The following is a 15273-nucleotide window of genomic DNA, read 5'->3' as shown; positions in this document are numbered from 1 at the left end:
GTTGATTCTTACAACGGGTCCAAATTCATTTGTAAGCCCTTTTTTTTACCAACCAAATCCTATGGTAGATAATACTGTATTGTTGCTATTTATATAATATTTATAGTTCAATGTTCATTCTCCTCATAAACAAACACACATTTACATATATGTGTACATGATGCCTCACATATCCATGGATGTATAGTTTGCGTCAGGTGCATATGTATTTTAAATGTACCCATACATTTATGTCTACAACAACTTTTTTTATCATTGGTGTTATGTATACATGCCCGTTCATGTTTCGAAATATGTATAGTAAATGTAGTCCTTCAGTGAGCCAATAAACATGAGCCTTACAACTTTTCATGAGAAAGGATATTTTGGGTATTTCAGAAAAAGATGCCAAGCAAGATCTTGAAAGGGGATATGCAAACTTTGACATGAATAATATATGAGTCATAGTCTGTAGAACAAAATGTGACTTGAAAATTTTGTAATGTATAGGAGAAAAAAGAAATGGTTGAAAATACAATTATGTTACCTTTTGCAACTGCAGTCTCATCAAAGCATTGTGCCACTAGGATGCATCACGTTACATGAATTTTTGTTCATCATTTTGTGGTAACCGTCCAAGCTTCTTTCTTGTTGTCTTTTATTACGTAACAACATATTGTTAAACAAGTTGTTAAGTATGGACATGCTTGAGCATTGTAAATTGTTGTCAATGTTACCCAGCGGGATAAAAGGGCCAAAGTGTGAAAGGATCGCAAAGGACAAATATGAAAAGACCATGGGGACAAATGTGAAAGGGGCCAAAAGAAGCCAAGCAAGAAACAACCGAAGGTAGAAGCCAAATATCAAGGAGGAGTAGTTGGCGAAAGCGCCGAGCGAAGGAAAAGCTATATAATCGTGAAGTCCTAGAGCAGACTAAGCGTAGATCTAGATTAGAACCGAGTGAGTGAGTGTTACCAATTTTACTCGGTACTTGTATTTGTATTGTATGCTACAGTAATCGAATACATATATACTTGTGGGTCATCTCTGTGTCTGTCTCAATTTGATCTATCTTTTCCTACATACGTTCAGTTCGCAAGACGTTAACTACCAATCGGTTGTAGCGTATTCTCAGAGTGTCCATCTCAATTATCGTAAACGATTCAACCACCACTCAGGCCACTAGTCTCTTACGCACCACGATTCCTTGACCCGAATACTCAAGAGGAGTATTCAAAGTTGTTCTCCAAGAGGGAGTAACACAAATTGGCATGCCTGGTGGGCCAAGTGTTGATGGATGGAGCAGAGCAGGAGAAAGAGCCGAGCAAGAGGAGGTGAATCACCAGCCAGACAAACATGAGGCAACAATGGATGAACCAACACATGAGACCATTCCGAAGAAAGATGAGCAAGAGCAAAGGGTCAATCTCTCGGTCGACCTCAATCCGGATGAGTCGAAGCAAGTTGACGACATTTTGCCGATTTTGGAAGAAGATTAATATATCATAGCATTCTTTTGATATTTTTTGGGGTTGCAATATTTTCCAGTTTTCGATTTTTTTTCCGCACTCTGATTTTTTTGAGCCTATATTGACAATTATGAATGAATATATGGTAGATATACATATTTGTGTAAAGTATATCCTTTCCCTTTTTTATTTCTTTTCTCAACAACTATTTCAAGAGGTTCTTATGTGCTAAACTCTTTTTATCAATGCATAGATTGGGCTACGGGATATAACCATATTGACTTTGGCAAGCATGCTAAAATAAAGAAACTTGGATGTCAACATGTATCTATAACATGATTGAAACACATATTGAAGTAGAGAAAGTCTACGAATATGGCCATCTAAGGTAGTGGAGTTCTAACCATTCTAAGAGTTGCATTACAAGATTGTGAATGGTAATTGTAATATCATTCTTCATTACTTCTAATACACAAAACTTGGACATGATTATGTAATGGTATGGTATAGCATGTGTTGTAACTTCAAGTTTATAGGTTATGTCCATGTATAAAACATTCATAACATCGAACACTCGCCTAACAATATAGCTTATCATCAATCATACCCATGTTCATAGTAATATCATTTTTACACATATATGTATGTATCACTATTTGGGCATAGTCTAGATGTTTCGTATGTAGAAAGTCTAGAAATCTCTTGATAATTATAAAAAATGTTGAACAACAATATCAACTCTTGGGCATTCATTATTTAAAACATACATCAACGAATAATTTGTGGCCACTGCTCAGGTGTTAAACTATTGCCAACCTGTGTTAAACTCAGTATGAGAATAAGTTTGAACAAAAATACACATGATTAAAAAAACGATCCATAGTATGTTTTCTTGTTTCCAAATTGATTAGAAACAACATAACTAAGATTTATATATGCATATAATATATATGTATAAAACACATGAAACCCATCAGATCCACGTAGAAAATAACCATTAATCTTTGTAAAACATAGTCATATTACAATGTTTCCTCAAATGATTCATTAGCTTTTCTTTCTTTTTTTTAAAGAAGATATCATGTCGTTAGTATAAAACATTTTACAAGATTTTAAACCTCTATGTGATCGATGGGGGAAACAACCATTTCGGAGGCTAAAAATGCCAATAAGGAGTGCATGTCATGAATGGAGTAGCTGTCCACATAATAAGAAACTCATGCCGTTGAGCAATTTTAGCCTCACAATCTCCAACTATACCATCCCATTGACCCTTCAAAGTATGAACTATGTCTAACTAAATATTTAAAACCACTTCAACCGGTGGTGTTTTAAGTTGATTAGAAACGAGAGCACACCGAGTCTTCTAGATGTGATAAACAATGATTCATTAGCTTTTGTTATACAATGGAATAGGAAAATATAATAGGCAAAAATGTTAAACTTGTAACAGTTTGTTATTTTAGGATGTCACAAATTAGATATTGCAAGATCTTGATGTTTTCTATACTTTCATTTCCTATCTGATTTTAGAGAACCACACTAAAACCATCAAAATTGTTTTTGTAACTATGAAAATGGACAAAAGGTAAAAAATCAATAAGAAAAAATACATGACTAATTTGGCAGAAGCAAGAAATGGATGGAAATGACTGGTTTATTTTGTCTCAAGCTAACTAGGATTTAAACAACCACCACCTTTCATTCTCCCTTTCAAGTTTAAGTTTGGCACAAGTGCTCAGATACAAGGGAAAAAATATCTATACTGGTTGAGCAACAACATATACTTAAGCATGTCTATTAAAATGCACACTACGAAATTATGGTGCACATATACTTGCTCACCTGTAAAGAAACTAATGGTAATGAATGACCCCCCGAAAAACAACTCCAATTGAGCTGCTGCTGGCATCATAAAAAGCTGTTAGATATCTATTACCCAACAGTAGGATAGCAAGGAGCACATCTGTTAGTAATCGGATGATTGGATGGACGCACCACCATATACGACACCAGAGTTCCATTTTTCTACTCCAGTAGGCTGGACACCAAAAAGGGCTTTGACGGCACTTGGATTGTATGATCAGCTCTTGATTGCATTAACAATTATGCTAGCTTATGATCTGTGAGCATCTTGGTTACATGTGGAGTGCCAGCTTTTCAAATTCGACGTAAATTAGTTGGGGTCCAAATAGAATAAAGTAACAATTTGTTGGTGCCTCATGAACAGTGGGGTCAAATTGAGAATTGAATTTCATGTATTAGTAGGAATGACCCATCATGAGATTAGAGCATGTAATAGCATGGTGCAAGTAAAATTTGACAGATGCACAAACTTTATTACATGCTCTCTCTCCTGAGGAAATGCTGTACAAAATAAAAGGCTCAAATAATCAAATTTGGTATGACAAGGTTCCCCAAAACTCAAGGGCCAAGGCTATACCAGCTCCTTCTGAGAAACGATGAGCTGCTGGACTACCTGATGCACTGACTGCAATGACCCTCTCTTTGCATATAAATCAAATGGAAGCGGGATACATCAAACTGAATTTGCAGCTTAACAAAACCTTGTTGATGAAGTGTCCATCTGAATCCAAAAACTTGTTGCCAGAGATCCACAGGTTAATCTGAGGTTAACCCCTGAAATTTCACCTCCCGTCATTGCAGCTGATCGCAGGTTTCATCATCAAGTCACAGCTTAACTTTCAGACCTTCCGTCTTTTGATATATACACTACGTTCCCCCAGTCTCAAGATAGCGCTCCACAAACTTATCCACCAGTGTACGGATCTGCCAATCCAGATCAAGAATCAATTTAGTCACCTATCAAAATTTATGAATACATTCTCAAAAAGTTAGGTTAACTCACCTTGCGCTTTCGTTTAATATCCAAAAACTCAGAAACTTCCATTGCAATCTCCTGCTCAGTTTGCCGTTCAATAACCTAAACAAATTGTTTATAGTATGGCGAAATAAGTTGATATCAGCTATCTACAACATATACTGAGATAGCCAAATAACTTGTTTTAAAATAGTTTTTTGTAAGACATAATGAGATCAATTACTGATATCAGCTACCTACAACATACCTTAACAGCTGATTTCTTCACAATAGCCTTGAAACCATCCTTACTAATTTTCCTGGTCTTGTATAGAGGTAGCAAAAGAGTTGACACGTATTCAGTAACCGCTTTCTTATGCTCTGAGCTTCGTTTAGAATCTATGAAATCTTCTGGCTTTGCTGTATCTGCGGATAGCTCAACAGCTGTAACGTTTGGTTCTGCTGAAGATTTGGCACAGCTATCTAAGCAAGTGTCTTCCCTATTAGAAGGAAAATTGTTATTGTTGAAAGTAGTTAAGCCTGATGCTGAATTTCCTTTGCTTTCATGATTGCCTCTCAAGGAAGACCTTTTGCTTGTATCATCATGTGCTTCTTGCAAATTATGCATAACTGAACCCTTCCCAACAGAGTGCCTTTCTTCGGGGCGAGAAAAACCACCATGGACTTCTTTCACAGCCTCTGTGGAAGGGGTAGATATCTCTGGAACTATCACACCTCTGCTATTAGTTCGAACATCAGGAACTGCCAATACACCAGGACTACCTAGGTAGCTACAACTATCACTAAAATCTATTGACCAATCTCTAACTTTACAGTTCCTTGCATCCACTCCTGTTGTGATTTGATCTTTCCCATGCAACAATAGAATGTCTCGCTCCAAAGATCTCCTCTTGTTTGAATCTGTTGACTGAATATTGTCTCTCCTCGCAAATTTGTGAAACGAGAGAATCTTGGGAAGTTCAAATTGCATACTTGCAGCTTCTGCTGTCTCATATGCCTGCAGACACACAAAACATGTTAGTGTGAAATTCTATAATGAAACAAGTAATGATGCAGCAAAAGTCAATTAAAAACAATCTTACACCGACAATTCTCCAAGTTGTGTGCTACATCAGCAAATGCAGTGAATAGATAAAAAGACTAATTATTCTTACCTTCACAGCAGCATCTGCTGCAGCTTGGGCTGCTTCAGCAGCAGCAAGTGCAGCCGCTTCAGAATCTGAAATCGGAACATGTTCCTTTTGACTTATGTCTGAGCAAACAGTCATAGAATCTTTCTTTTCTGTATCTGCAGAGTCTGGTGCGTTGGAACCAAGCTGAAAATTCTCCTTTTCTGAAATTGGATGCCCCAGAGCTCCACTAGAACCTGCAGGAGTAAGTGTTCTATCCCTTGCCTCTGTTTCTAGCTTCAGTCCTGCCTTCATCTTTGCCATCTTACGAGCAGCTTTAAATCCTGAAGATTGATGTAAGGGTTTAGTTAAAACACCAGCAGCCTTCTCTTTGCGGAAAGTCTCCACCCACAGTTTAACAAGCTGGCTGGCAACGGCACGAATGTCACGGCTGGTATGGACTATCACCTTTTCTTTTACTGTTCGGCCAATGCCTAGATTAAAACAAGGATTATAATTTTCCTCTCCAATATCCCATAGCAATGGAAACAGCAGAGCTCAGTTGTTTTTTTACCTGACTGGCGAACTGATGACAGATCTTTTCCAACCACCAACAGCAAACGTACACAATGTCGAAGAAGTTGAGTTCCATCCTTACCCATGGAATCCTGAAATAGCCATAAATGTTAACATAGTTGAAGAATTTACACCATTGGCATTTAAATACAAGAAATAACATACTTGTATCCAAATGTTGAGAGTTCTAAGGCCATCTTTTGTTCCTAGAAAGGATTTCAATGATGAGGCACGCAATTGAAGCATTTCCTTGGCAAGTAACAAGCGTCCTGATATGGTTTTAGCACTCCCAAACATATCCTGCAAAAGAACAGCCATGTTAAATGGCTCTTTATCTTCTTCAAGTTTTCCGCCATCCTTCCTTATGGCAATGGAAAGCTCTGCAGCTGCAAGTCTCTTTGTCATGTCCCTGACCTCATTCCTTTCTATGTCAGATTGTTTTTGGGAGTCAAAAATCGCTTCAGCTTCTCCAACTAAATCACCCCGGCTGTACAAGACATTGGTGATCCTCACTGCTTCTCTGAGACCAGACATGATTGCACCACCAACTGTATCAGGATGTTCTTTACATGTTGCTTCTCCAGCAAAGAAAACACAGTTATCCACAGAACGTCCAATTATGTCGTAGTCTTCACCTGATGCCCCAACAGCCACAAAAGAATACGCACCCCTACTGAATGGATCACTTCCCCACTTTGTGACTGCAAAAGCTGTTGGCTGAGGCACTGTCTCTTCACCAAAAATCTTTCTTAAAACAGTAAGAGCATGTCCAACAGACTCAGCATCATCCTTCAGTTCTTCTTCTATTGCTGCTTTTCCTACAACCAGAGCACTCAAGACTGGAGCACCAACTGTTCTCTTCAAATTCCAAAACATAAAGCAGCGTCCTCTCATCTCAGCATTTTCAGCTGTTGCACCAAAGAAATCAACATTCTCATCCCAGAAAGCCACAGGAAACTCCATTATCACTTTGTTCAGCACTCCAAATCCAAGACGCTGTATGGAAGCCGTTTTCCAATCTGGCAGGGAAGGCACAAACTCAATTGAACCTGCTTTCAGACAGCCCAACGGCACAGTCACAAGAACTGCATCTCCTATAAAAACATCCCCATTGCTAGTGTATACCTTTACTTGCCCCTGCTCATCTTCACAGAGATATTCAATTTTAGTGACAACTTGTCCCAATTGTATAGTTAAGCCATTTCCTAGAGCTTCCATGATGGTGCTATAGCCTCCCTTTATCATACAGTGAGGTCCTGCAAAGCCACCATAAACATCATCCTGATTCCAGTATGGAAGTGACACTCGGTTGAGCTCTGCTGCGCAGCCGTACTCCAGATTTGCAAAATGCCAGTCCATAACTCTTCTCTCCAGAGAAGTGCTGTCAGTAACTTTATCTAAAAGTCTGAACGATTGAGACAGATCGTTGGCTTGCTCATCCTCACAATCATAACCAACGTTGTTGAGCAAAGAATCTACCCGTGTCGGTAAATGGGATGCTTTCTTTCCCTGCTCCCTTCGTTTTTTTAAAGCAAGCTCTAACCCTTCTTCAAGTGACATTTGCATGGCAACATCTCCATCTTGAGCAACCAGCACAACTGTATCATCAAGCAGACTATTGTATTCAGCTTCAAGCAGTTCATCAGTTTCAATAGAAACCCTGGAACCAGACACAAAATCGAATAATGGGCAATCTCCCCCAAGTGTTGTTAACTCAAGATTCAGCTGCCTACAAAGTAGCGCAGATGGATCAGGTCTCCTCTCAGCTGCCACATCTGCTTCAACCCCTGTGATTATACTTGCACCAAGATCCACAGGGCCTGAAAATATGGTTCGGTCAGTGCAAACTCTGCCTCCAACACGCTGCCGTGCTTCAAGGATGGTTACTTGAACTCCTACATTTTGAAGATGCCTCCCGGCAGTCAAGCCTGCAGGACCAGCACCTATAATAATAACCTTTTTATTTTCATTGCCTTTATAAGATGTGGGTATCTCATGTATAGTAGATGCTGTAGTATTGCTTCCAAATTCCAGCTTATCAACTTTAATATCGTTTAAATGGATCATCCCTTTTTCCTTAGCCTCACATTCATGATTACTAACCATCTTTGACTCAGTATCAGGTGTCCTTACATCTACATTTGGAAGACAGCTATCAACCATTAGAGGGTTACCATCATTATAAGATCCTATATAAGTAGTTGTGTCTACCTCCACGTCTTTATCTTTCACTGCATTGTTACACATCTCCACGCTCCGTGATTGGCCATCAATTTGCAATACTCCATTGTTCTCAAGACTAGTAGAAACTACAAAACCTGGATTTGAAGTTTTTTTGTTCACTAAGTCTTTACAATGTACTCGATCATCCAATGATACTGATAGTTCATTCTTTTCAAGCCTGTTAGTAGCTTCAGATTTGTAGAAGGCTCCTTTTCTCTTCTTATTGGCTTTTATTTTTTTTATTATATCCAGCAAGGATTCTTCTTCCCCGCAATGTGCAGGTGAGCTATCTAACTGCTCTACTGCAACTAATTGCTCATCTTTATTGCACTCGTATTGATTGGAAGTATTATTTACAGATCCTTGAAGTAAGGATTTCCCATCTACTTCCATGGATTCAGCAGCAATATCACTATTGGATCCATTCAAAATGGCTAGGTCAACAGAAATCCCTGATGCCTTCTTAAGCATCCCATTGCCATCACTCACGTTTTGGAGTTCATTGGTTTTTTCTTTACTCCATTGGTTTAATGCATCTGGTGGCTCCATTGGATTCTCAGGCAGAGCTTCAAGCTTGCTCGTTGCAATGCCAAGATTGATGTACCCCTATTTCGTGAAGAAAGAAATTCAGCTTATAGTTGAGTTCCAATCCACAATCTCTTAAGTAAAAGTAAATGGACATACATGATAATTCAGAAAATCATAAATTTCACGTATAAGGGACATGCGAGTATGCTCCTCCTTAGCAGGCTCAGAATTTATTCCACAATCAGTGACAGAAAGTATGTGTTTCACATCTCTCTCCCACAGTCCCAGGATCATGTTCCTGCATCAATACCCATCAGCATACAGATGAAGCTGATACCTTATCAATTGCCATTATCTCATCAAAAGCAAGTGCAAATTTCAGTGCATGAATAATACTCTTGAGGATATAAAATAATGCTAGAAAAGAATACCCAATCTATACAATTATGTAAATATGAACAAAATATAGCCATTTGACGAAGACTTGAGCATAAAATGAAAACGTGTGCTTTCCGCAGGGCATGGGACAAAATTTCTTCAAATGATTATGCCTGTAAATGGCCATTGTAGCCTATGAGAACAATATGGTGTACTCCTCATTCATATGCTCTGCAGATAACATATGAACTGCTCCTTTCTGCTATTCAAAGCTGTCTAACATACTGCATTCAGACATATATTCATATTTGTGGATATGCAGATACAAATTAAAATTTGAGACAGAAGGTTTTATTTGCATGAGGGCAAAGGGTTAAACATAAAAAACATTCCATTACAGGTTAGAATATGTTTGTCTGTACAACACATTCACAGTTTTTAGCAAATCCCTGCAAAATGACATGTCTCCTGGCTTTATAATTTCACTTTTCCGAGCCCAGAGTTTGAATAAAATAGCATTATCTTCCTTCCCAAGGCTAAAAGTGTATACTGTTACCAATTATTGATTTTCACGAAGAATTAAGAGAATATGCAATCTTCGGACAAGACATTTATAGTTTATCATAGCCCTGCAAACCAGCATTTTTCCTGGCGTTATAATTTCAGGTTTCAGAATCCTGGGGTGGGAAATAATAAGATTATCTTCTTTGGGCAACACTGAGGGGTAATATAATTGCAGAGCAATGATTTTCAAGATGAGGTTAGAAAACATATGATCTTCAGTCAAGACCTTCATAGTTTATCATATCCCTGCTAACTGGCATTTCTTCTGGTTTTATATTTTCAGTTTTTAGAACCAAGGAGTTGAAAATAATTGCATTATCTTCCTTAGGCACCACTGAGAGGTATTATTGTTACCTAACAATGATTTCCAAGACAAGAAATCAGGCATGACATAGCTGATTGTGCCATCCAAGTTCCAACTAGAACAAAAAAACTGAATTTAAATGTCTCCAGATTGCTCAACAGTATCACCACAAATTGCATTCAGGAGTCTACAACTTGTTTTTTTGCAACAAAAACAATTGCAGTTAAATATACTAAGACTATCATACCTGCAATCCAAATACTCTTGAAGCCCACCTCTTCGTTTCAAGGAATCCTTGAACCTGATTCTTTCAGCAGGGGTAAGGGTGTTAAGTTGCAAACCAACAGTTACAGCAGCAATATCTCCATTCAAACCTTCTGCAAATATGGTTAATTCAGAACCACTTTTGGTACGTGTAGATTTCCTGCACTTTGCGATCGTTACGTCACTTTCTCCCATCACAGCTTCCCACTCCATATCTCCCTCTAACGTTATCTCACTCCGCTGCTTCTTTCTGGGATGTCTAAAAGCACGCTCAGCACTTCCTGACTTTTTCCTCTGTTTAGATTCTGAGGATTCTTTTTCCATTTCCATTTCCAAGTCCTCAGAAACTTTTTGTAAGACATCAATTGCACCCCATGTTGATTTCTTGCTGCAATTATTATTCCGTGTAGAGCGAGGTTTTTGGAGGATCTTAAAGTTCGGATCTGATGTCGTTGTGGAAACATCCCCTTGATATGTATCCGCATTTGTCTCACAAACAATATGTTCTGCATTTGTATTTATTTCATTATTGTCCTCATCCGTATCTGACGTCATTTTCTCATTGTTTTCTTGTTGCGCTCCTGTATTTAGCCTCCTTTTCTCAACATTTCTTGATTTCATTTTTTCATCCTTCTCTTTTGAAAGATATGCATTTTGCTTCACTATTCTACCATCCATTTGCGAAACTCCAGAGCATAGTTCCTCAACATCCCTCTCATCATCTCCCTTCTGCATATTTTGCCTCCTTTCACTGTCCTCTTCTTCACATCCTAGATCTGTCTTAAAGTCATGGATCATCTTTCCCAACATTCCAATGCTTCCTTTATCCTTGAAATGTTTCTCTTGTGTATTATCTCCATGCTCTAGTGAGCCATATATCCTTGACCTCTTCCCATCAGCCTCCTCCACAAGACCTGATTTTGCTTTGTGTTTCTTCTTTCTCTGTCTTAATGAGTCTACTTGTTCTAAATTTTTAATACTACCAATCTGCTGTATTTGCTTTTCTGAGTGAATTTCCTTTGACTCATGAGCATCTGATGAAACTGCCTTCTCATTGCCATCCGTTTTCAGCAAGTCCTCTGCATGAAGCTTTCCATCACCAGTTTCAATCTCGTGCAAACTGCTCATCTGATGTGAAAGAGGATCCTCAGTTTGCAGATTTCCTTGCATAATTCCAGCAACTGGTTTCTTTTTGCCCCTTACCCCTTTCAACCCTCCCGTATCTGAAGTATTCCTGTATTCTGCCTCTAGAAAAATCAAGGAGCTTGGATTATTCCTCTTGCTACCCCTAGTTTGCATGATTGTCTTCTGTGAAAATCCTTTAGGTGCCTCATCCTGTTCATTCATTTCATCTAAGAGTCCCAACTCTCGTTTCATATGCTCATCAATATGCTGGTTCTCCCTTTCACTTTCCTTCCTTGGCAGATCAAGAGCTTGAGAAACACTTTTCAGGGATACCACTTCATCAACATCTTTCTTACCTTTTTTCCTGCTTTCGGCTTCTTTGAAATCAAGGTTCTTCACCTTCCTCTTGCTGCGACTTCTTGAAACAAATGCACATAGTGGCATATCATCATGCATCACTCCTGTATCATCTTCATTGTTTTCGTGGAAAAGCAATACCTCCTGGATTGACGGCTTCTGTTTATCTTTCTCATTGCTGGTCAGGAAAACCCATTCATTGGCAGCAACCATCATAGGGTTTTCCAGTAATTCTGCACAGTCATGGTGCATTTCCTTTTTTAAATCATCTATAGAATCCTCCTTGCTGCTTGCTGCCTCCTGCTGCATTCTAGAATTGTTTGCTTTCAGGGCATCATAGGCAGACTCAGTAGTATCTGGATCTCTACTCAAATTCACAGATTCGAAGATATTTTGATTTTTATTCAAACCCACATCAACTATATCAAAGCCTAAATGTTGTTCACCCTCGGCTTTAGAAGCAGAGACTTTTAGGGTATTATAGACAGAATCGATAGTATTTGGATCTTTAACGAATGCACGTGTACGATGGCGCCTTCAGCTTTAGATGTAGATTCTGTTAGCCTACCACGATCTATATTGAAATCCACATTACATATATCACGTATGTCTTTTTCATCCTCAGCTATGGAGGTAGATTTTTTTCGGACATCACAAATAGCTTCAATAGCATTTGGATCTTTATTCAAATTGACATCAGCATCTACTACATCACATACATGAAGTATGTGATTTTCACCCTCATCCTTGGGCACAGATATTGTTAGGCTATCATAGACAGATTCAATAGTACTTGTAGCTTTCGTGAAATCCACATCTACTGCATCAGATACATCACGAATATGCTTTTCATCCTCAGCTTCAGATGCAGAGATTTCCTCTACTTTGGTAAATATCGTCTCTGAAGGACCATTGATCTCCATGACTTTGGCATTGATACTTGAGGCAAAGACCTGAAAAGCAATGACAAATCCCAATTTCATAGTTAATTTTAATCTTTTCAACCAAGATATAGACTCGTGCTATTAACATGTAAACAAGATATCGTGTATCCTTCTGCTAAACCCTAAGTCTAAATCCATACAGATACTTATATATATGCCTATATTCATAGATAAACCTATACCTATATAGATACCTGCAGCTAAATATATATCTATTTTACACATATACATATACATAACTCTATACTTATGCATATGCATATAAATATACCTATGCATATACTTATACATATACCTAAACTTAACCTAGCCATAAACCCAGTCGTAACAGAGTGCAGATGATGCAATTCAAATAAAATACAAGCATTTTTGAGTGGAGAGACGGAGAGAGGGTGGGGGGGCAGAACTTACAGGATTTCACCGCCTATGCAGAATGGTAATCAAGACGCCATGCCATGGTTTCTGCTATTGGGAGCAGGGGAGCAGGGGATTATGGTATGTTGGGCAAGAAGAGAGGCAGAGAAGGGCAGGAAGGGCAGAAAAGAGGAGGATGGATAGATATAACAATAGAAGAAGAAGAAGAAGAAGAAGAAGAAGAAAAACAATGGTGTTTTTCTCAATGCCCTCTTCTTCCTCCTCTCCTCCCTTTCATGAAAGCGAGAGAGAGAGAGAGAGAGAGAGAGAGAGAGAGAGAGAGAGAGAGAGAGGGCAAGGAGGTCATCCATGGAAATTTACTAAAAAGAAAATACATGAAGGATCTCTCTTCTTTATGTACCCCCCGTCGTTGCGAATTGCCTGCATCTGCTTGGTCCTCATCCTTGTTCCGCTTCCTGATTGCGATGTCCATTCATTCAAGTCCGAGTCCCGTCCATTTGGTCGTCTTTCTGCTCATGTCGATCCTTTGGCATTTTAAGGTCCGATTCCATCTGTTTGGTTGTTGCCGATCATGCGATCCTTTTGGCGTTTAAGGCCTGAGGCCATATGTTTGGTTGTTGTCATTCCGATTGTCGATCATGTTGGGTTTAAGGTTTGAGTCCATCTCTTTGGTTGTTGTCATTCTGATTGTTGATCATGTGGCATTTTAGGTCTAAGCCCATCTCTTTGGTTGTTGTCATTCCAATTGTTGATCATGTTTGGGTTTAAGGTTTCAGTCCATATGTTTGGTTGTTGTCATTCCGATTGTCGATCATGTGGCATTTTAGGTACAAGTCCATCTCTTTGGTTGTTGTCATTCCAATTGTTGATCATGTTTGGGTTTAAGGTTTGAGTTCATATGTTTGGTTGTTGTCATTCTGATTGTCGATCATGTGGCATTTTAGGTCCGAGTCCATATGTTTGGTGGTTGTCATTCGGATTGTCGATCATGTGGCGTTTAAGGTCTGAGTCCATATGTTTGGTCGTTGTCATTTCGGTTGTTGAACATGTGGTGTTTAAGGTCTGAGTCCATCTACTTGGTTGTCGTTCCAAATCCTAGTAGTGTGACAATTACATAGTGTGTCGATTAAGATCCGAATCCATCCTCTTTGTCTTCCTTTCGGTTCTCAACGTATGAGAATTAAGGTTTTGAGTTCATTTGCTTGGTCATCGTTTTGTTTCCTATTAGCTTGACGATTAAGTTTTGAGTCCATCTACTTAGTTTGAGTTCTTTGGTTCCTATTCACGTGACAATTAAAGTTTCACAAATACTTTAGTGTAAGCAAGTTCTTTATAAGTTTCTCGAGAAGTAACTCACAATAGCTACAAAATGAGGCTTGCCAAAATACATTATTCTAATTACTATCACTCTTAAACTAGGAAATGTGAATGTTCCAGTTAGCAAAATCAAAAGTGTAATACAAACGTTAGGATTGTGATTAGAAAGTCGTGACTCCTAGTTGAGATAATTTACAAGCAAAATTTGCTAATTGTGTGTCATTATAATCCACTTTGACTGGGCATATATAGGTAGTTTAAAAAACAAATAACCATACTTTTTGAAATTCTAATGTATGTAATAAGTGTTTATAATGTTAATAAATGCAAACCTTATGGACCTCATCCGTGTCAGAGGGATAGATGATGATTCAATCATGTACAATAAGTCTATATTTTGATCATGAAAGCTAAGGATATGTTATCATGTGACACAAATAGTGAATGTAGGTATTGAGGAATGGCCCAATCCCGCACTCAAATAATATACCACATAGCACATTGTACGCAACACAATATGTTTTAGGGGATTGCCTTTATCAATAACACCCTCAAATATGTGTGGTATGACCTTGTGAACATATTCCTTTGCACATTAAGTGATCTTCATATGAAGCTTGCACAATCGCAACAATAATGACAACCAAATGAAGGTGTGCATTGAGAGAAATTTCCCTTGATTCTCAAATATATTGTGTGGCAAACAAATTAGCATTTTGAACGTCTCATTTTGCAGACGCAAGGAATAGATGGTGACCATGTCATGTGAACATTGAAGGTTGTTAGCTTGATCAATAATGAAAACAAATCTTGGGAACCTCCTCTTTCTTGGATGCAAATAATAGACAATGATAAGATCATGTTAATTACAACAACCCTTACAAACTTCCTTTGTCTCCGATTCAAGGAATAAACAATG

The 15273-nt window shown here is 38.4% G+C and overlaps 1 protein-coding gene across 1 annotated transcript; it reads right to left on the bottom strand.

Annotated features, from left to right (window-relative positions):
- Nucleotides 1–3037: 3037 nt before the first annotated feature.
- On the bottom strand, nucleotides 3038–13266 carry LDL3 (LSD1-like 3). Its single transcript, XM_087323555.1, has 9 exons — nucleotides 13074–13266; nucleotides 10220–12671; nucleotides 8883–9024; nucleotides 6141–8804; nucleotides 5974–6067; nucleotides 5445–5893; nucleotides 4538–5287; nucleotides 4318–4392; nucleotides 3038–4238 (listed from the first exon to the last, which is right to left on the bottom strand). Exons 2-9 carry the CDS (start codon nucleotides 12025–12027, stop codon nucleotides 4182–4184), a joined length of 6039 nt encoding a protein of 2012 aa, XP_087179681.1. The 5' UTR covers nucleotides 12028–12671; nucleotides 13074–13266; the 3' UTR covers nucleotides 3038–4181.
- Nucleotides 13267–15273: the final 2007 nt, after the last annotated feature.

The sequence above is a fragment of the Azolla caroliniana genome, unplaced genomic scaffold (assembly GCF_043228905.1).
Source record: "Azolla caroliniana isolate FFs.n. ecotype wild unplaced genomic scaffold, voAzoCaro1.0.p SCAF_8, whole genome shotgun sequence".
Lineage (NCBI taxonomy): Eukaryota > Viridiplantae > Streptophyta > Polypodiopsida > Salviniales > Salviniaceae > Azolla > Azolla caroliniana.
The sequence above is the reverse complement of the archived record's forward strand: the minus strand, read 5'-3'. Positions and strand labels throughout refer to the sequence as shown.

Coding starts and splice junctions, on each gene's coding strand:
- LDL3 (XM_087323555.1), bottom strand. CDS start 12,027: ATGCAGCAGGAGGCAGCAAGCAGCAAGGAGGATTCTATAGATGATTTA. Junction 5,894..5,973: donor GTCATCAGTTCGCCAGTCAG/GTAAAAAAACAA, acceptor GTTTTAATCTAG/GCATTGGCCGAACAGTAAAA. Junction 4,393..4,537: donor TGAAGAAATCAGCTGTTAAG/GTATGTTGTAGG, acceptor CAATTTGTTTAG/GTTATTGAACGGCAAACTGA.